Genomic DNA, 22,255 nt, shown 5'->3' with positions numbered 1-22,255 from the left:
GATTTGTATATCCGAGTGCTTAGCACAATGCCTGGTGCGCATTTGGCACTTTCAAAATGATAGTTGCTTACAATATTATTATTCCAACTGAATCTTTTCATGTGAAGGATGATATAGCATAGAAGATACAGAGGGAAAAATACTGAGGACAGTAGGCCAGACTCCTGACAGTGGTTGTTTTGCAGGGAGAGGTTGACATGGCAGGGTAAAACAAGACAACCCCTGACTTTCTACCTAGGTTATTCCTGTCACGTATGAATTTCCTATAATAAGCACACATTACTTTTGTAATCAGAAAAAAATAAAAATGCTCTAGATTTTAAAAATTATATGTAATAGTATTAAAAGAAAATTTTGAGGGAAAAAAACATGTGCATATCTTGTCCACATACCTACATATTTTTATATACATGTGACCGTGGTGTCCACATGCCTACATAATGTCATGTACTTGTGACTGTGGTATTGGCATATCTACATACCATCATGTACTTGTGACTGTGGTGTTCAAACAGTTTTGTCTGATAACTTTGTCAGAAGAGTTTTTCTGTGTTCTGCATAGTCATCATAATATTCCTTTGAGAGCACGTATCAGGATTTTGATTATGACTTTTATTGTTGGCTAATTAAGGGTTCTACTTTTTTGCTGTTGTAGATAATGTGTAGTTTGTTTTGATATTCCCTTGTAATTGAGCATGTGAGTTATTGCCAATTTTTGGTGTTATAAAACGATTTTACTGGTTATTGGGGGACTCTGGGAAGGAACCTCAAGATCTAAGAACCCTGACTGTTTTTGACTTTGGGTCAGAGCCAGCCCTTTTTGGCCCACTCACAACTGTTTTAACTGGGACTCAAGGTTGGAACAGCAGAGGGGCATCTGGAGTTCTTCCGCTTTGGGATCTAGATGGGAGGGAAAGATGTACCTGCTTGGAAACAGATGGTGGAGCAGGGAAAAGAAGTGGGGACTGTGTGTCTAAGTCCCTCATGTGAGGTGTGCCATGCTTAGATGGGCACAGGAAGAGCCTGCTTGCTTCTCCTCATGTGCATTTCTTCTACACAGGGATTTCAAGGATTTGGATTTGGAGATGGTGGCTTCCAGATGTCTTTTGGAATTGGGGCATTTCCCTTTGGGATATTTGCCACAGCATTTAACATAAATGATGGACGGCCTCCTCCAGGTAGGACTCTGTCTTCTGGAGAAATCAGGACAGTATCTTGTAACCATACTTGAAGGTTCCTTGGGATTCAGCATTATATAAGTTATGAATAATTATCACTACAGAGAGAATCAGTCTTTTCAAATGTGCTAAACTCCTTTCAGATTGCTGGTAGTCATGCTAGTGACATTGAGCATTGTACAGAGTGCTTTCCAGAATCCTCACAACAACCCAGGAGGACACGTGTAGTTAGCTCCATTTTGTGTTCAGAAAATGCTCAGTCATGTTTGCTGAGACATACCCTGTATCCATAAAATGGAAAATTATAAATGATACCCAGCTGAGGAATAGTTTAGTCCTTAGTCCTACACCACCACCCTCCCCCCGCCCCTCAACTTTGACAGTTTGGAATGGAGCGGAGTCAGGCAACCTATAAGGAGTCAGGGCCTCTCTGTTCTCTGGCATCTCTGGCAGCTTCTCACAGGACTACAGCGTGGGGCAGGTTCCAAGCCTCAGTCCTTTAGGAACCCTGTCTAGGTGTGACACCTGCTGCTGAGTTTCTTCCTCTAGCCAGCTTGAGAGTGCCAACTGCATGGGTGTAGAGCAGGTGAGGCAGGTGCCCTGTGCTCTGTCACAGTCTGACATCCAGGCTAGATCCTTTCCATGAAGCCTGCAGAGATGCCACCGTCAAGTGAGCTCTGCTCACACTCGCTGGAGCCTCATGTGTTCTGGACACAGTGCAGGCACAGATATGACCAGTGTGTGGTTCCTGAGTCCGTGGTCCAGCATGCATCCTTTGAGGGATACCCACAGCCCAATTTGTCAGCAAGCCCACGCTGCCACGGGCATCGTGGGACCCACCCAGGGCAGAGGTGTGGGGTCACCAAGACTACTCCCCTGCTGCCCTGGCCCACAGCGGGAGCCTCCCTATCATGACTTTCATGGTGCTGTGAGGCCGCGCACCAGGCATGACCCAGCCAAACAGTCACCTGAGGTGTCCAGAGTAGGAGCTGCCTGGGCCATGTATGGCACAGCAGCCGCCAGGCCTGTACACCTGGGAGCCCCGTGCCCCGCAGACCCAGGTGTTCATACTATAACATCGAAATCACATACCATCCTATATCATGGAATGTATCATGGATGTTAAGTAATGCATGAGTGTAATCTACTCCTGGGTCATCCTGAGATAGCAATCCACACCTGATTCATCCCTGTTGTTCCCTGCCCCACCCTGGTGTGTGATTAATACATTTCTGTGATTAATTGCCTGCATGAATCCATCCGAGCACCCAACCAGTGAGTCTAGTACAGCACTAAGTGATCTTGGTAATGCCCTTCCTCACCTTACCTACCTTGGAAGTTTCTGCTTGGTTCACAGGTGGTTTCCTCAGAGGAAGGAGACCCCAAAGGGCAGGGCATGCCCTGTTCTGAGGGAAGGATCAAACCCTATGGAGGCAGCAGGAACCTGCCTGGTAGCTTGCTTCCCTCGAACCTGGGTTCCCAAGTTAAACAGCTCCACAGCAGAGCTGGACTCTGGATCACTCTATCCCCTTAAAACAATCACAAAGAGTTTTCTCCTGTCATGTTTGGTGCAGTTTCCGAATCTTGAATGTAGATTCTCTTACCTTACCTTCCCCCAAAGTTAGGACAGGGATTTCTAAACAGTAACTATTCTCAAAACAGAGGAGTGGAGACCCAGGTTTTTGCCCCACTTCTGCCTCTAGCTTGCTAAGTAATGGGAGAGACAGGTCACTTTGCCCGTCTGGGCCTCATTTCTCTCCTCTGGGAAAGGAAGGTACTCCCTGCAGGACTCTCTGAGGCCTCTCCTGGCTCAGTGCCAGAACCTAGTAACTCTGTGATTTCGGAGGCAGTGTTGACCTGAGAGCAACTGAGAGCACAGCTGTGGAGCTCTGCCACTACCTCATGAACCTCATGGTCACCTTATAGCCCTGTGCTGCTTTATACGCACAATGGGAATAACACTGTCCGTCAAGTAGTAATGTGTACAGAACACAGCACGTAGAAGATGCTTAACAAGCTTTTCTCTTATTTTCTCTAAGAGCTTCCTGTTAGTCAGCTGTCATATTTGCATCTGCAGGCCCAGCCCTTTTAGGATAAATTGGAGTCCTTGTCTTCATTGTTACATTTTTACATTTTTTGTTTTGCCTGATGTATTTGGGGTTTGAAATTTTTTTCAGTCTCAGGATTCTTTTGTTAACAGGTGAATGCTGTTGCTTTTGACTCCTGGCCCAAAATGGGAGGGTGTACGGCTGGAGTGTTCTAACAGCCCCTCTTCTTCCTCCTTTCTCTCCAGCTGTCCCTGGGACACCCCAGTATGTAGACGAGCAATTCCTGTCACGCCTCTTCCTGTTTGTGGCCCTGGTGATCATGTTCTGGCTCCTGATCGCCTAATGTGGGGCCCCTGGCCTGCATCCATGACAGAGCCTCTGGACTGGTGACTCGCCACCCCCCAGTGTTTGGCTCCCTGGCTAATCCTGACCCCTGGAATCAGTGGGGCCAGTAACACCTCAAGGAGTCTTGCTTCTCCATCAAAGTTTTGGGACTCAGGACCAGTTGGTGAAGACCCCTGAGTGTGGCCACTGTTGTCAACACCGTGCTATAACCTCAGGCCTTGGCGTTGGTTTCCTCTCATTGGTGACACCATGAAATCCTGTGCCAGCCAGCTCAGCCGGTCTTGACTCTGCACAGAGAAGCGATAGCAAAAGAGGAACTGTCAGAGTACAATCTCACCTGAGTCTAATATTACAAAAACAAAGGGACGAACCAAATGGTATTTATGGACACTTTCTTTTATCTCTTTAAATACCCCTTGGTAAAGTGGCCTCTGAAGCCAGTGGAGTGCCTCATGCAGAGAAGCTCCCCTTCCAGACCCCAGTGCTGCTCTGCCATCTCCCTGTCTCCTCTTCCTCCTCCTCAGCAGAGTGGCAAGAATTTGCTGTCCCATAAAGATTATAATTACAGCAGCTGAACCTGAAGTTTGTCCCGTCTCTTCATGAATTCACCAGAGACCCAAAGATCTTTTATTGGCTTTGGGCTATGCTCAGCATCTTTGGCCCCAGAGAGCAGCTTGAATGGCCTCCTGGTTTCCTGGTGTAGATTATCCTTTCTCATGCGGCTTCACTGCCAGATTTCCAACAGCTTTACCCCCAGGACTGTGCACATCTGCCTCTCTGTCAGCAGGCGCACAGCTTAGGCCACTGCCCAGGCTGCGATTGACTGCTGCACCAGGAGAGACCTGGGTGGAGGCTCTAGTGGGACCTGGAGTGCCGACTCAGGAGTGACTGAACCGGCAGCCCTGAGCCGAGGCTGCAGAAGCTCAGTGCCTTCTCTCCCAGCACCCACCCACAGGAAGCTGGGGCTTTGTCAAGATAGCCCAGCTGCATGTTGGAAGACCATACTCCTTAGAAACCCTTGATGAAGAGGCAGGGTGGGGGAGAGCCGGTGGGAGCCTGATTTTGGAATGACTTGATGGATTCCCCCTGCAAACTCCTCAGGAAGCATGTGACCCCAGAGCAGGCAGCCCCGATGATTGCTGAAGCCAGGCAGTGAGGCCTGGGGAGCCACCAATGATGATACGATGTGGACTTCCTTCGTTTGTCTCTAGGGTAAATTATTCTTCCTAAGCCCTTGATTTGTTTTTCGATTTTACAGGTTTCTTCCTCTGAATCTGATTGAGAGTATGTGGTGCCAGGCCAGGAGGACCCTTCACCTGGTGGACTGGCTTCCACGGGCTTTGCCAGGTCTCCTGAAAAGCCAGCCTCTTCCTGGAGTCCCCAAGGATAGGAGGGGATGGACTTCCTGTGGGGACCTTGCACTCCCTTTGCCAGTCCAGGCCATTCTTGCCTTACCACAGCAATAGCCAAATTCGCATCTGCAAAAAAAAAAGTGGCAGAAAGCCCCAAGTAGTACTTTTCCCCAGGGTGGCTCTGCATAATGCAGGGAAAACCAAGACCTGGAGGAAGATGAGGGAAGCCCTCTTCCCCTCTCCACAGCCCCAAGCCCCTCCCCAATGCTCCTGTCAACACCAGAGTTCAGTGTTTTAACAAGCAAACATGTAAGTATTGAGTGGGTGGTTCGATTGCCGAATCCATTCTGTGTGCCTGAGGGATTTTAAATATTCTTGGATTACCCACTTGAGTGCCCTTTTTATCACTTTCAGAAACCCCTAAAGTCAGAGGAGCCCCTGGAGTTCCAGAGAGGATTGGTGGGATCTCTCAGTGCAGTGGCCTTACCTGGTGGTGGGAGAGAGAAGGGCCCAACAGAGAGGAGTTGCCAGAAGAAAGGAAAGTTGTGGGTAGGAAGACTTTCTCAAAATGGGAATGAGCCCAGGAGAGCTCTACCAGCAAAGGCATCCCGGGAACCTATTAGCAAGGCCAGGTTAGCCATGTGCCCTTTGGATTTAAACTTTATAGGTCCCTTCTCATCCTTCACCGGGAGCTGTGGCAGGAGAACCAACTTGGGACTGCTGGGCCACCCCCAGCAGAGATCTCTCTTCCCACCACACTGCAGGCTCACCACCTTGCCCTTCTGCCAAGGTGGTTTTCCTTCCTTTTGTGTGTATTTTCTGTGTTTGCAGCCTCCATCCTACCCCACCCCTCACCACCCCATCAACTAAAACCAGGTCCCGACCACAGGCAGACAATGACACTGTATGGTGGCACACCTTGACCAGTCACTAATTTTCACTGTTGTGAAAGTGGTTTGATTTAGAATTAAACAAATGGTTTTGTATTACTGTGAGCTGTGGTCTTCTTATCTGTGACATGGGGGGTGGGAGTAGTCACACTGGTCTGGCCTCTGAGAAGCACCTGTGAGTCCTTGGTAATCCCACACTGAGGAAGAAAGCCTCAGACAGCTGTGGTTAATTAAAGACAAGAAGCCTGGGCTGGAGGCCTGGTTTTATGCAAGCCCTGCCCAAGGTGTGGCCTGTCTGACAGGCAGCCCTGGTCCTGACAAGTGCGTGGAATTCATAAACTTGCAAGCCACAAGCTTCCACGATGGAGCTTAGCATGTGGCTGATCAGACCAGAGCCTTAAGGACAATCCTAGGTTAATTCAATGTCAGCATCTGTCCATGTTCAGTGACAGGGCAGATGGATCCCAGCCAAGCTCTTCCCCTGGTGCAGTGGGCATGCCCCTCAGGGAGGTTCCTTAGTAGCAGGGTGTGGTACAAGATGGAAGATGTTGGTGGGCTTACAAACCTGTTGTACCGTTGGTCTCCCTGATGCCAGAGCCATGGGTCATCCCTCTGAAAGGAGCTCTTGTCTCCCTCTTAGACTTCCATCTAACAGTTGAATAGAGTCAAGGTGTAGTGGGGAATGCAAAGATAAGGAAGCAGTCCTTGTCCTTGGGGAACTTGGAAGCCTAATAAAGCATACACAGAAGTCCAATAGGACAATAAAACCTCCAAGTTACCCATCACTCAGCCCAAGTAACCATCAACTTATATCGTCTTATTTCATTGTCGTTACCCCTGTGCTGCTCCCTCTCCCCCTGCCCCGGATATCCCAGTCATATGTCTTCTATAAGTATTTTGATGAGCATCTTAAGGATTTTTTTTAACATCACCAAAATACCATTTTATATATCTTAAAAATTAACAGTAGCTCATTAACAATCACATATGTAATCCTTGTTAAATGTTCCTGTTTGTCTCATAATTTTTTGTCCAGTTTGTTTAAATTGAGATCCAAATCAAATCAATACATTGCTATTGCTCAAGTATCTTCCATCTGTAAATTCCTATTTTCTTTGTGGTTTCAGTTTCTTTTTCCTTGCAGTTTAAACTGTTAAGGAAACCAGGTCATTTTCTTGAGTTTCCCATAGTCTTGATTTTGCTCTTTGCATTACCCAAGTGTTATTTCACAAACTGGTCTTTCCCCTGTTTTTCCTGCAAATTGGTTGTTAGAACCAGAGGCTTGACCAGATTGAGATTTGATTTTTTTGTGGGTAAGACTGTGTCACAAATGATGGTATGTACTTCTTTTTGCATCATATCTGGAGACCTGTAATGTCTGGTAGTCTCTCTATGATGTTAGCAGCCATTAGTCATTATCTAAGAGCAGCACTGTCCATTAGAACTTTCTGCAATGATGGAAATGTTCTGTATCTGCACTATCCAACACGCTAGCCACGAGTACTGTCCATTAGGACTTTCTGCAATGATGGAAATGTTCTGTATCTGCACTATCCAACACACTAGCCACGAGTCACATGTGGCTATTGAGCACATGAAATGTGGCTAGTGGACTGAGGAACTGAATTTTTAATTATACTTTGAATAACCGCATGTGGCTAATGGCTGTTTTATTGGACAGTATAGATTTAGATTCATGGGGATTACAGAATGATACTGAAAATAACTGTTTTAAAAGTTCAGAAGCAAAAACCAGACTTAATGGTCTGACTGAGACTAGAAGGACCCCGGTGGTCGTGGTCCCCAGACCTGTTAGCCCAAGACAAGAACCATTCCCAAAGCCAACTCTTCAGACAGGGATTGGACTGGGCAATGGGACGGAATATGATACTGGTGAGGAGTGAGCTTCTTGGATCAAGTAGACACATGAGACTATGTGGGCATCTCCTGTCTGGAGGAGAGATGAGAGGGCAGAGGTGGGCAGAAGCTGGCCGAATGGACACGAAGAGAGAGAGTGGAGGGAAGGAGTGTGCTGTCTCGTTAGGGGGATAACAATTAGGAGTATATCGCAAGGTGCATATAAATTTTTGTATGAGAGACTGACTTGATTTATAAACTTTCACTTAAAGCACAATAAACAGTTTTTAAAAGTTCAGAAGCAAGATTGCACTTCTGGGCAGAGTAGGGCAGCAAAATTGCAGAGAACATGGGCTGGTGGTTGTTGGCATTGCAGGGTGGTGCATGGGGAGAAAATGCTCAGGAAAAAGCAGAGTCCGGGAGCAAAGGGAGTAGGGAGGTAAGGCTGTGATGTAATTGGCTTGTGACGGCTTCATTTCGCCTTTATTTTTTAGGCAACGGGGAGCTATTGAAGGTTTTTGAGCAGGGAAGTGGCAGAAACATACTTTCAGAAGGTTGATCAAGCCATCTTAGGTGCCATGATTCAGGGAGAGGAGAGACTGGAGGACAGAGACTGGCTCAGTTTGAAGCAAGTGAGAGTGACACTAGGAAAGTCTGGCGAGACACCTGTAAACCAGAGCCCTCAGGATGGCAGAACCTCAATGTGGTTTTCAGGATCCCGGTCCTCATTTCTCTAGGTTCAGAGGGCTGATTGGGGGTTAGCCAGCAGGATCTGACCTCAACAACTGACCAAGCCATGGACAGGTAAACTGTGGACAGGTGACTTGGGTACTGAAAACCCAGTAGCCCCCCTCCTTGTCTGGGCCTTTTCTGCCCTCCAAGAGTCCCCCCCGCAAGTTCACAAGTGATTTTGGAGTGTTTTTGGGTCCATATTGGAAAGACAGCGCTTGGTTTTACTACAGACAGCTATTCCTTTCCATTTCAACTTGCATTTCTCAGGATGTCCTGGGTCCCTTGCTGTGGGGCAGAGGGTGAGGGAAGAGACTGACAGGCCTTGCTCCAAGGCAGCTGTTGTTGTTGTTAGGTGCTGTCGAGTCGGTTCTGACTCATGGCTACCCTGTGCACAACAGAGCGAAACACTGCCCGGTCCTGTGCCATCCTTATAATCGTAGTTATGCTTGAGCTCATTGTTGTAGCCACTGTGTCAATCCACCTCATTGAGGGTCTTCCTCTTTTCTGCTGACTCTGTACTCTGCCAAGCATGATGTCCTTCTCCAGGGACTGATCCCTCCTGACAACATGTCCAAAGTATGTAAGACTCAGTCTCGCCATCCTCGCTTCTAAGGAGCATTCTGGTTGTACTTCTAAGACAGATTTGTTCATTCTTTTGGCAGTCCATGGTGTATTCAATATTCTTTGCCAACACCACAATTTAAAGGCGTCAACTCTTCTTTGGTCTTCCTTGTTCATTGTCCAGCTTTCACATACATATGATATGATCGAAAATACCATGGCTTGGGTCAGGCGCACCTTAGTCTTCAGGGTGACATCTTTGCTCTTCAACACTTTGAAAAGGTCCTTTGCAGCAGATTTGCCCAATGCAATGCGTCTTTTGATTTCTTGACTGCTGCTTCCATGGCTGTTGATTGTGGATCCAAGGAAAATGAAATCCTTGACAACTTCAGTCTTTTCTCCGTTTATCATGATGTTGCTCATTGGTCCAGTTGTGAGGATTCTTGTTTTCTTTATGTTGAGGCGTAATCCATAGTGAAGGCTGTGATCTTTGATCTTCATTAGTAAGTGCTTCAAGTCCTCTTCACTTTCAGCAAGCAAGGTTGTGTCATCTGCATAACGCAGGTTGTTAATGAGTCTTCCTCCAATCCTGATGCCCCGTTCTTCTTTGTATAGTCCAGCTTCTTGTATTATTTGTTCAGCATACAAATTAAATAGGTATGGTGAAAGAATACAACCCTGACGCACACCTTTCCTGACTTTAAACCAGTCAGTATCCCCTTATTCTGTCCGAACAACTGCCTCTTGATCTATGTAAAGGTTTCTCATGATCACAATTAAGTGTTCTGGAATTCCCATTCTTCGCAGTGTTATCCATAGCTCGTTATGATCCACACAGTCAAATGCCTTTGCATAATCAATAAAACACAGATAAACATCCTTCTGGTATTCTCTGCTTTCAGCCAGGATCCATCTGACATTGGCAATGATATCCCTGGTTCCATGTCCTCTTCTGAAACCGGCCTGAATTTCTGGCAGTTCCCTATTGGTATACTGCTGCAGCCATTTTTGAATGATCTTCAGCAGAATTTTGCTTATGTGTGATATTAATGATATTGTCCTTTAATTTCCACATTTGGTTGGATTACCTTTCTTGGGAATAGGCATAAAAAGGCAGCTGAGTACCTGGGTATCTGGGAAATACAGTGTAACCTCTTTCCATGTACAGGATGAGTAAAATCCCTCTTCCCCTTTTGCTAGCATGAGGTGTCTTGTCAGGAGAAACCCTTGCTCCTCATCACTTTAATTCAGCACACCATCTGTAATTAGAGATTTCTTTGGAAACAAAACCCTCTGCTGAAGAGGGATCCCAGGAATCAACGAAAGTCAAGCATAGCCCCCAGCACATTCTGCATACTCAGGACATCAGAGCCACCTGCCACACCCAGAGGAGACAAATCTGGCCAGCATCCTGTTTGGAGAAGATGGTCAAGGCAGGAAGAAAGGGAATTGTGCTGGCTGTTGGTTACCCCAGTGCTGAGACTGCTGGGTTGAATTTTGTCCTTGGTTGATCGCAGCTAAATCCATTGCCCTGGGCCCTGGGCCTGCCCCTTCCTGGGCATTTGGACCCTTTTCCCATGACCTGAACCTGACCTGGGAAGTGACAGTTGCCAAAGACCCATCATGACAGAATCAGATTGGAGAGACCTCAGGGACCACCTGACATGGACAACACTTAGTCACATGGACGACCCTCAAGCCCCTCCAAGGCCACTCAGCCAGCTAGCAGCTGCTAGAACTCAGCTGTCCTAACAACTCTCTGCTGTCATAACTCCTCACCCACTGCTGTCTCCACATACCAAACCAAAAACTAGTTGCCATTGAGTTGAGTCCAACTGATGATGACCGCATGTTTGGCAGAGTAGAACCACACTCCACGGGGTTTTCAAGGCTCTGGCATTTCAAAAGCAGATTGCCAGGCCTTTCTTCAGAGGTGCCTCTGGGTGGGTGGGTTCAAACACCAACCGTTCAGTTAGTAGTCCAGCACTTAACCATTTATGCCATCCAAGGACCCCACTGCATCCTCAACTGGCATCCCACAGAGCACATCGAGTTCACAGGTGTGGTCTGGCCTACGTGGCATTTAAAAAATATCTTTTAACTTTACCAACATTTTAAAGAGTGGGAGATTTCACTTAACTCTGGAGTTTTGGCTTGTCTTGAGCATCAGGAGGCCTGGGAATAGCAGGCTAACATACCAGGAAGGGGCCTGCCCCTCTTCCAATGGGGCATGCATGCTCCATTGTGCTGGGCTCACGTATATGCTTATTTGGCCTGGCAAATGATCTGGAATGCTGGTTGCAGTACCTCCACACTATCTTACTCAGTGCCAACTTTTTCATAGTGGCTCAGAAAAATGACTTCTCTGAGTTAGAAGCCTTTAAGAAAAGTCCACCCTCAAACCTCCAAAGCTACTTGTGGGGGAGCCCTGGCTTCTCCATGCTCATAGTCCTGATTCCAAACTCTACTGGAAAGAGCTTTGACTGGGAATCAGGTGACCTGGGTTCCCAACCCAGCTGTGCTCCAAATGAACTGAGCCATTTTTTGAGGCAGTCGAACTTTCCCCTGTGGTCCTCAGTTTTCCCATCTGTAAAATGAGAAGGCTGGATTAGATGGGCACTTATCATTTTTTTTTTTTATCATTAGGCGCTCTGCTGCTAACCAAAAGGTTGGCCTTTGGGCCTCCCCCAGAGGCTCCACAGGAGAAAGACCTGGCGATCTGCCTGTACAGATTAAGGCCAAGAAAACCCTATAAGGCAGTTCTACTCTCACGTGGGGTCTGCACCTAAAAACAACAGAGGTCCTCTGTGTTGAGACCTCCGCCCTGCGCAGGATCACTCATAACAGCACCCACGGAGGCGGCGCTCCTTGCACTAGGGGGCGCCAGGGCCGATGCAGAGCCTGAGCCAGGGGGCGGAGCCGGGTTCCGGGAGCGGGCGGGGCGGGGCGGGGCGTCGGCGGGAGGGCCCCGGTGCCAGGTGCGGTTTGGTCCTCCCCGGGCGCCGTAGGCGGTGCATCCTGCGCCCCAGGCCGCGATCCTCCCTCGCCTGTGGCGGCGGCGGGAGCCCAGGGGAGCAGCTGTCGCCCGCGCCTTTTCCTCCCATTCCTCCGGGCCTCTGGGACCATGGCCGCAGAAGCGGGTAAGGAAGGGCTGCCCGTCCCGCCGTTAACTCCGAAGTCCTGGCCCGGGCGCCAGAGGGGAGTTGCAGGCTGGAGGGACCCCGTGGGTCTAGGCTCCCTAGGAGGATTTTAGGTGGACATGGTACTCCTCGGAGGGGGTGGAGCTGCGGGAATTGGGGGTCGGAGCATCCCAGGGAGCAGGGGCTCCGAGGGGCAGGCGGGTTGGGGGCCTGTCAGAGGTCCATCTTTCCCTTTCCAGAGAAGTCGAGGGGCCCAGGTTCCCTTGAGGTGGGGGCTCTGTGGAATATGGGACGTACAGAACTTTTTAAGGATAGGGGCGATGATGAGGAGTTGGAGAGTGTCCTCCTTCCCCCTGGTTCTGAGTTTTCTGTGGAAAACGAGGGAGGATATGACTTCCCCGTTGGCATCCAGGGCTTCCCGCGGATATCTGGCTCCTTGAGTCTTGGGGCCCTTTGCAGGAAATAGGGAGTTTGGTCTCCCTTGAGGTTTAGGAAGGGAGTTAGGGGTAGGGAGAGATTGGACCATTCTCCCTGGGGCTCGAAGATCTCTGCTAGAGGAGGGTACGGTGAGTCCAAGGGGCTTTGAGCCCTCTCCTGGGACCTGGGACCTCTCTTGGTCTCTCCGAGGCAAGGGAGGGATGTGGCCAAATGCCTCCCGGAAGGGGGAGGTGTCAAAGAGTGAAGGGCAGCTTATGGGTTAGGTTAGCTGCTCCTGCAGTCCCCTCCCAGTCACCTCATACACTACCCTGCAGCTTCCTGCCCTCCAGGCCTGTCCCCCAGCACTGGGAACCTTCAGACGCCTGTGTTTCCTAACCACCTGTGTGAGTGGCCCAACCTCTGGGTCATCAGGGGTCAGCGTCCAGAAGCATTCTAGAGGTGGCAGGAGGGAATTAGAGGTGGGGATCTGTCCTGGAGGTGTCTGCCCCCGCTTCCTGCCTTGTGGCCTGGGGACAGTCACTTCCTCCATCTCGAATACAAGGACCAGGCCAAAGTAGGTCATTTCCTCACCGTGGGAGCATGGGATTTTTCTCCTCATTTTGGATAATAGACTTCTGGAGAAAGAGAGCTAGGACTGGGAATGTCTGCTGCCCCTTTCTCTCTCTCTCTCTTTTTTTTTTTTGCTTTCAAGAGTTGTTTAGCGCGTATTTTTTCCAGCGAATTTTTCTGATGCCTGCGTTCCCTGTCTTGAACCTTATGAAAATTTTAGAGTGCAATTAAAAAAAAAAAAAAAAACATTGCCACTGAGTTGATTCCAACTTATAGCAACCCTACAGGACAGAGTAGAACTTCCCCATAGGGTTTCCAAGGAGTGGCTGGTGGAGTCGAACTGACAGCCTTTTGGTTAGCAGCCGTAGCTCTTAACCACTGTGCCACCAGGGCTAGAGTGCAATAGTGTTTATTATATTTTCTGTAAGTGAGAAGAAGCTTTCTAGAGGCTGTTTTCTCTTTGCGAAATGGACAGCATAAAGACTGACCCCTTAGCTTGGGGCAGGAGGCTGGGCAGCTTTTACATTCCTACTTTATGCATCCTTCCATTCATTCAAAAGATATTTGCAGGTTACTTCTTCTGTGCCATGATTTAGCTGAGGAATACAGAGTGAACAAAACAGACAGGCTTTGCCCTTGTAGTGCTTACAGTCCTAGACATGGACAGTAGATAACTGAGATAATAATTGAGATAAATGCTATAAGAATACACCAGGGATTGGGGGAGAGATAGGGAGTATTTTTCTAAGAAAGACAAGTTTATGCTGATTCCTGAGTCCAGCAAAGAAAGGGCAAAGAACATTCCAGGCATAGGGAACAACATAAAATGGTCCTAAGATTGGAAGGCACATAGTACCTTTGAAGAGCTGAGACAAGGCCAGTGTAGCTTGGTCCAGAAATGACTTGTTCACAATCCCACAGCCAAATAAGTGGTCGTGGTCCAAGTTCATAGTTTCTAACTTCAAGTCCAGTGTTTCATCTTCTCTGTACCACAGCCACCAGGGTGAGGTTGCCTGAAGTGTCAGAGAAGGAAGTGGGGCTTAAACTTTTGTTGTTCTGCTCAAACTGTGTCCTAAGACAACTCAGATGCCTCTCATGTAACAGGAGACCCAACAACAAAGAAATCAAATATTTACAGAGCGCCTGTGATATCTAAGGCACTAGGCTGGGCCAAGTTTTACCTCTTATAAATTTTAACAAATGCTGGAGCAACAAAGACTTTCGAGATAATGTATAGTCCGTCTGTTTTACATAGGAGGAAACTGAGGCTGAAAGTGGGAAAGCAGCTCACCCAGGGTCACTCAACTAATAATAGACCTAGGACTAGCCTAGGTCTTCTCCCCCAGTGCTCTTTCCAGTATTCCAGGCTGCTAGAGATATCCAGGGTCTGGCACATAATAAGCCCTTAATATTTATGGAAATGAATAATATGTGGTTTGTGCCTTTGAGAGATTCACTGTCTAGTTAGGGTAATTTAGAAAAAAAAGCGTGACAATTCAAGAAAAGCTTTTATAAGGCCTTTATGTGATATAGAGGTGGAGGAGAACTCTGCATACGTTCACTCCACAAATATGTATTGAGTTCCTACTATGTGCAAAGCACTTCTAAGGAGCCCTGGTAGCGCCGTGGATAAAGCAATCGACTGCTAACCGGAAGGTTAGCGGTTGAAAACCACCAGTGGCTCCGCAAGAGAAAGATATGGCAGTCTGCTTCTGTAGGGATTTACAGGCTTGGAAGCCCTATGGGGTTGCTATGAGTCAGAATCAATTTGATGGCAGCGAGTTGGGTTTGGGCCAAGCACTTCTAGGCTCTGGGAGTTAGAACCGAAAAAAAACCTATTGCAGTCGAGTCGATTCCAGCTCATAATGACCCTATAGGACAGGACAGAACTGCCCCACAGGGTTTCCAAGGAGTAGGTGGTGGGCTCAAACTGCTGACCTTTTTGATTAACAGCCGAACTCTTAACCACTGCACCACCAGGGCTCCAGTGAACAAGATAGACCAAATCCCTTCCTTCATGGAGTATATGTTCTGATGGGGAGAGACACATGAATAGCATGTGTCAGGGATAAAAGATTTGGAGAGAAGTAAAGTAGGATAAGGGGATAGAAAGGTCCCTGGGTGGCGCTAACAGTTTGTTCTTGGCTACTAACCTAAAGGTTTGTGGTTTGAACCCACCAAGTGTTGTCATGGAAAAAAGGCCTGGCGATCTGCTTCTGTAAAGATTACATCCAAGAGAACTATGGAGCAGCTCTGCTTTGGAACACTTGGGGTCACCATGAGTCAGAATCAACTCGATGGCAAGGGTTTGGTTTTGTTTTTGTTTTTTTTTAAGGGAATTGGGAGTGGTGGTGTAGGATCAGTGAGTGGTCAGGGAAGCCTCTCTGGTTAGTGACATCTGAGAAGAGAAATGGAGCAAGGGAGTGAGCCATGTGGATATCTGGGAGAAGAACATTCCAGACAGAGAGAATAAAAGAGAATGAGCAAAAGACCTGAGGTGGGAATTTGCTTGGCATGTTTGAAGAACAACAAGGAGTCCAGGGTGGCTGCCAGATTTGGTTAGGGAATGCTTCATGGCGGAGGTTAAGATTTGAGAAGTCTTATATAGGTTAAAAAAAGGGAAAGGGGGATGATATCCTGGTAGAAAAGAAACTGTGGGATAAGCGTGCAAATGTAGTCAAGTTTCAGGCTCTCCTTAAGGGATGGTAAATTGATATGTGTGGTGGAGCTGTGGATTGGGAGGTGAAGGGGGGAGGTCATAGGAAAGAGAAGGTAAGACTGAGGGGGTGAGTAAACCCAGATTGTGGACAGCTTTAACTGCCAGGCTGAGGTTTGTAGAATTTTCTGGCCTGCAGTAGAGACCAGATGTTTAGAGGCAGGAAGATTCATGACGTGGGCATATTGTTTTTGGAATATTATCTGGTACTAGTGAGTAAGATGGACTAGACAAGGGTGAGGCAAGGCACCAATCTGGAGGTGGAGGTGGGTACAGTGAGCCCTGGGCTGGGGTGTGGGTGGTAGGAATGAAGAAGAAGGCACCTACCAGTGGGAGATGCATCATGTCATGGAGAAGTCATTGAGTATGGAATGGAGGGAACAGGGTAGAGTACAAGAGGACCACAGGGTTTCAAAGCTGATGGCAACCCATCATGTTCAGGGAGCCGTGTTAGGCTTTCTTGCATTTAGGGTGGGTTTTTTGCATCTTCTGGAGGCTGGGCTGATTCCCAGCCCAGGACTGACTTCTGGTCAGTGCAACCTGGAAGGAGCTGGGACTCAGTGGCCTGCTAGGGAGGGGTGGGGCCCACTCTTAGGCCTCACGTGGCATGCCGGCTAGGGCCTGGAGCTGTGGCAGTTTCTTAAAGATTTTGATTCTTCTTTCTCTTTTTAAAAAAGTCTCTCTTCTTTCTCACCTTTGGCCTTCCTTTATACTTGGAAACACTGGTGGCATAGTGGTTAAGTGCTACGGCTGCTAACCAAAAGGTTAGCAGTCGAATCCACCAGATGCTCCTTGGAAACTCTACGGGGCAGCTCTAATCTGTCCTATAGGGTCGCTGTGAGTCGGAATTAACTCGATGACAATGGGCTTTTTTTTTTTTTCTTTTAACAAGTTTACTTAGCAAGAATTAGGCTCTTACCTATTTGTTTATAACCAACAGCAACTAGAACCTGAAACTCTCACCCTAGTTCCATTAAAGTGTTCTTGAGCGTCCACCCTGGGATTGTCTTTGGTCAGGTGTTACTGCCTGTAATTTATTTTTCCAGGAAAGAAAGTCTGAAAAGTAGTTAAGAACATAGGCCTTGGAGTCTAGGAGACCCAGGCTCTAATTCTAGCTCTGACACATTAGCGGAGCATTTCAGTTTCTTCTTCAGTCAAATGGGAACAATAATAGTCCTTAAGCACTAGTTCTCATCTTATGGGATCTTTGTATTAAGTTAGGTCATCTTCGTGTAGTGCTTAGTACACTGCCTGGCACATTAGTTTTCTTTTCCTATCATTAACAAAACTGGCAGAGAACCGCCATATGGAAATGTATGAGTTGGTTAACCAGTTCTCTGATAAAGAGATTCTTTGCAGGCCTTCCCCCAGATAAGAAAATGCCTACTCATTCACAGCTAAGTAAATTTATGGTTGGAAGCGAGAACCTGGGTGGCCAAAATGCCACCGGAACCATCTGTCTCATTTATTTCTATACAGTGTATCCTATTACTGTACTGCACTTGCCCCACCCCCAGTACCTGGTTTCTCCCTCTCCGCTGGGTGTAATTTCTGAACATATCCTTGTCCCTCAGACCTCGTGAGTACTCACCAAGGGCACCAGCAGTTCCTGGCCAAGTCTGTGCCTTGCACATGGGTACATAGAAGAAGTTTGCTGATGTTATTGTAAAGATGTTTCCTTCAGATGTTAGAGATAGTGTATTCTGTTCAACCTTTTCCCCAGCCAGCCTCCCAGATACACAAGAAGGGAGGAAGAAAAGCTATGCACTAAGCAGTTGCCAACTAAGTGCCAGGCACTGCAGGAGATATTTTCACATCTATTACGTTTTTTTTTTTATTATTACGTTATTCCTTTTAATCCTCTTGGTAAGCCTGTAAGGTAGGTGGTATTATACTCTTTTAAAGATTGAGAAACAAGCTCAGAGAGATTAAATGATTTGCCCAGGGACACAGAGACAAACAGTGACAGAGCCAGGGTTCAAACCCAGGTCAAGTTCTTTTACTTGATCCTCACACGTTTTTCCTAATAAAACTAAGGAAGGGGGGCGGGAGCCCTGGTGGCACAGTGGCTAAGAGCTATGGCAAGCTATGGCTGCTAACCAAAAGGTCAGCAGTTCAAAGCCACCAGCTGCTCCTTGGAAACAATATGGGGCAGTTCTACCCTGTCCTATAGGGCCGCTATGAGTCAGGATCAACTTGGTGGGAATGGGTTTAAGGAAGGGCAGAAGAGAACAACAGGAAGAATGAAGCCTTCTGAGATGCCGGTGTCTGTGTCTTAACCTGAAAAATGAGAAGCCCCTGCTTTGGTGTCACAACTCACAGCTGGAAGGAATCATGTGATCCCTCCTTTTGCAAGGAAGAATCTAAGATCTAGAGTTTAGAAGCTCCATAGTTTTTTTGTATTTTTTTTCTAGAGACACTCCCTTTGGTAATATTTGGTAAGCTAGTGAGGAGGAGAGGCCTTTGGGACACATGGGAGGAGCATTAATCGTTCTGTTAGTCTTGTTGGTAGCCGCTTCATCAGAATGTGGTCCTTCCTCTCTTGGCTGTTCCCCACTAGCTGGTGGATGCCCTTCTGCTTCTTACCTTGTTCCAGATTTATACACCTAACTTGTCAGTTCCCAGGGGTAACAGTGGTTACCATACTTCTTTTATGCTGCCATAAAAAAAAAAAAAAAAATTTATTTTATTTATTTTTTTTTAAACTGGCTAGGTTTTGTTCCTGGTTCTCATTTTGTGCTGGAACTTGAGAAGTATCAAAGATTTTTCTCAAGTGAAAGGTAGATCAGTGCATCTTGGTTCAGGCTAGCATTGTGGTCTCCTGAACTAGTGCTTGTGGATTTCTTGCCACTCTGAAGCCTAGTGACCCAGCTCTTAGACCACATTTAAGATGAATATTGGTGTGTTGTGGGAAAAGCGTTGGCTAAGCTGGGGTACCACATCAAGCCCTTCCACTGAGTAGCTGTGTGGTCTTGAGCAAATCTCAGCTTCCCTGAGGCGGCTTGGGGTAATAAAGTGCAACTAGCCTGGTAGTCTCAGAACACGGGCTTTAGTTCCTCCTGGACCGGCTTTTGCTAGCTTTTTTTTTTTTTTTTTTTATTGTGCTTTAAGTGAAAGTTTACGAATGAAGTCAGTCTCTTATTCAAAAATTTATATACACCTTGCTATATACTCCACGTTACTTTCCCTCTAATGAGACAGCCCACTCCTTCTCTCCACCCTGTATTCCTGTGTCCATTCAGCTAGCTTTTGTCACCCTCTACCTTCTCATCTCCCCTCCAGACAGGAGCTGCCCGCATAGTCTCATGTGTCTACTTGATCCAAGAAGCCCACTCCTCACCAGTGTCATTTTCTATCTTATAGTCCAGCCCAACCCCTGTCTGAAGGGTTGGCTTTGGGAATGGTTCCAGTCTTGGGCTAACAGGAGGTCTGGAGACCATGACCTCTGGTGTCCTTCTAGTCTTGGTCAGACCATTAAGTCTGGTCTTTTTATGGGAATTTGAGGTCTGCATTCTACTTCTGTCATGCTCCCTCAGGGATTCTCTGTTGTGTTCCCTTTCAGGGCAATCATCAATTGTAGCCAGGCACCATCTAGTTCTTCTGGTCTCAGGGTGACGTAGTCTCTGATTTATGTGGTCCTTTCTGTCTCTTGGGTTCATAATTACCTTGTGTCATTGGTGTTCTTCATTCTCCTTTGTTCCAGGTGGGTTGAGACCAATTGATGCATCTTAGATGGCTTCTTGCTTTTCGCTAGCTTTTTGATGGTTGGGTAACTCGGTCTTCCTAAATACATTTTTCTTTCAAAAAATGCAACAATTGGATTAGATTAGATGATTTTTAAAGGTCCTTCCAGCCTTACCATTCTGCCATCCTAGTGCCTGCCCCCATGGATTCACTGTTAAGAGAGTCATATCGCCAGTTATTAAGTTGGGAGAGAGAGGCATATATAAACTGGTATATTTTATATCAGAATTCAAATGATCCTGAAGGTAGCAAGGTTTGTAATGAGGCATTTGTTATAATTCTCACCTAGTTTTCATTGCATATCTGCCACCTGTTAAAAACAGTAATTCCAGTAATAACTGTGTAGGTCGGTTTTCTGATTACTAAACACCTAGTAAAGAAAGACCTCTTGTTTGAAACTGCTGTGGACATTTACTTAGTCAAGCCCCCTTACTGGACTCTGACGATCGGAAGCCACTGTTAATAAGTCTGCAAATATGAGAGATAAACATTGTCCAGGGATAGGATGAACAGCCTGTACAATGAGGTATTTTCCTGAAGGAAGAACTTTCCAGGCAGATAAGAATGGACTCGGGATTGGTCTTCCTTTGGGCCTCACAGGAATCTCCAAGACTTCACATTATTATCTTTCTCTTATATTTCCCAGAGTAAAGGTTGGAGGAGAGTTAGGATCCTCAGCAATCAGAACTATGAAGCTGAAAAGGCCTAGAGTGTTCTATTGAAGAGAATCTTGGCTTGAGAAGCTGCGGATGTTAGGTGAATATCTTGGCTCCGTTACTTTCTCATAGGATGTAGATCAAGGCTTGTGCATCTACATGAGACTTTGTCCATAAGTAGTCACCCTGGAAGGAGCGCTGGTAGTGCAGTGGTTAAGTGCTCAGCTATTAACCAAAAGATTGGCAATTCGAACCCACCCTGAAGCTCCACAGGAGAAAGACCTGGCAGCCTGCTCCCGTAAAGATTACAGCCTAGAAAACCCTATGGGGCAGTTCTCCGTCACATGGGGTCACTATGAGTCAAAATTAACTCGACAGCACCTAACAACAACAGTAACCCTGAGAGCCAGAACACTTACTCCAGTGGAATCATCCCTGCTGACTAGTGGAGCTTCTCTTTGGAAATTATCTTTAGAGCTGATAGCACTTCTCAGTTGGATTTGCCATACAAAGGAGCGTCCATTCTGTACCAGGCCCCTAAAGATACAAAGATGATCAAGATTGGATCCTTGGCCCTCAGAACTAGGTGGGGTGGCGGAAGGAGACAGAAACAGGCACAGTGAACAGTAATTACAGAACAAATGGTATAAAACTGGTACAGACAAAGTAGAAACAAAGATTTCTGCCTTTGGGGGACCATTAAGGAAGAATAGAAGTTTGATTAAGTATCCTAAACAGAGAAGAGCTTAAGGTGTGAATGTCAGGATGTAAGAACCTGAATGTGTGGTAGGTATAAAAAACAGATCAATATGAAACTACGGAATCTCTTTGTAAGTGATGATGAGAGAAAAAGGTTCTTTGGGGCCACCTTGTGGAGGGCCAGTCCCTCCTTCAATAAACGTTTATTTAGGGAGTATAGTAGGCCAGGGGCCAGCTTTGGTTCCCCTACTCCTTTGAGTCGGAATTGACTCGACGGCAGTGGGTTCTTGGGTTTTAGTCCTTTGGAGGAGCCCTGGTGGCACAGTGGTTAAGAGCTTGGCTGCTAACCAAAAAGGTCGGTAGTTCAAAACCACCAGCTGCTCCTTGGAGAGCCTATGGGGCAATTCTACTCTGTTCTGTAGGGTTGCTATGAGTCAGAATTGATTCAGCAGCAACCGGGTAGTCCTTTGCAGGGCGCAGTGGTCGTTAAGTGATAGAATTCTTGCCTTCCATGTGGGGGACGCTGATTTGATTCCTAGCCAGTGCACCTCGGGTACCACCCATCTGTCAGTGAAGACTTGCATGGTGCTAGGATGCTAAACAGGTTTCAGAGGAGCTTCCAGACTAAGAATAAGAAGAAAGGCTTGGCGATCTGCTTCTTATAATCAGCCAGTGAGTATTCTGTGGATCACAACAGTCCAATCCACAACTGATCCTGGGGATGGTACAGAACTGGGCAGCATTTCATTCTGTTGTACGTGGGGTATCCATGATTTGGGGGCTGACTCAAGGGCAGCTAACAACAGTCCTTTGGAGATGATTGACTAGTTCTAGAGATAGCTAATTTTAATAATGTGTGAGGTATTTGGGTTCCTGCGTCAGGGTCTTTACACATGTTTTCACATCTCTGTCTTGAATGTTATCTTTGCCTCCTCCCTCTTTTTGCCTGATTGATTAATATTCATTCCTTAGAGCTCAGCTTAGAAATTACTTCCTAAAAGAATACTTGTTCCTTTGCCCCCATTTTCCTAGTTATGAACTTGATATTGCCTTCTTACTACTTGTCCTAATTTTTTATTTTTATTTTTATTTTTATTGTGCTTTAAGTGAAAGTTTACAAACCAAGTCAGTCTCTCATACAAAAATCTGTATACACCTTGCTATATACTCCAAGTTGCTCTCCCCCTAATGAGACAGCACACTCCTCTCTCCACCCAGTATTTTCCGTGTCCATTCAGCCAGCTTCTGTCCCCCTCTGCCTTCTCATCTCCCCTCCAGATAGGAGCTGCCCACATAGTCTCATGTGTCTACTTGATCCAAGAAGTTCACTCCTCACCAGTATTATTTTCT

General features: G+C 46.9%; 2 protein-coding genes across 4 annotated transcripts in view; both read left to right on the top strand.

The window, feature by feature from the left end:
* Positions 1–7,493, top strand: part of RNF185 (ring finger protein 185) — a 42,129-nt gene extending 34,636 nt beyond the window's left edge. Inside the window, exons 6-7 of the mRNA XM_003419055.4 lie at positions 1,061–1,178; positions 3,472–7,493. Coding sequence (XP_003419103.1) covers positions 1,061–1,178; positions 3,472–3,569 — 216 coding nt within the window. The 3' untranslated portion in view covers positions 3,570–7,493. The remainder of the gene's footprint in view (positions 1–1,060; positions 1,179–3,471) is intronic.
* Positions 7,494–11,972: 4,479 nt separating this feature from the next.
* The window catches only part of LIMK2 (LIM domain kinase 2), a 65,410-nt gene continuing 55,127 nt past the window's right edge, over positions 11,973–22,255 (top strand). For 2 of the 3 annotated variants that reach the window (XM_003419134.4, XM_064272467.1), the window contains exon 1: positions 11,973–12,103. In XM_003419134.4, coding sequence (XP_003419182.1) covers positions 12,088–12,103 — 16 coding nt within the window. In that variant the 5' untranslated portion in view covers positions 11,973–12,087. The remainder of the gene's footprint in view (positions 12,104–22,255) is intronic. The other variant, XM_064272468.1, reaches the window with a different exon arrangement.

The sequence above is a fragment of the Loxodonta africana genome, chromosome 19 (assembly GCF_030014295.1).
Source record: "Loxodonta africana isolate mLoxAfr1 chromosome 19, mLoxAfr1.hap2, whole genome shotgun sequence".
NCBI classification, from domain to species: domain Eukaryota; kingdom Metazoa; phylum Chordata; class Mammalia; order Proboscidea; family Elephantidae; genus Loxodonta; species Loxodonta africana.
The sequence above is the reverse complement of the archived record's forward strand: the minus strand, read 5'-3'. Positions and strand labels throughout refer to the sequence as shown.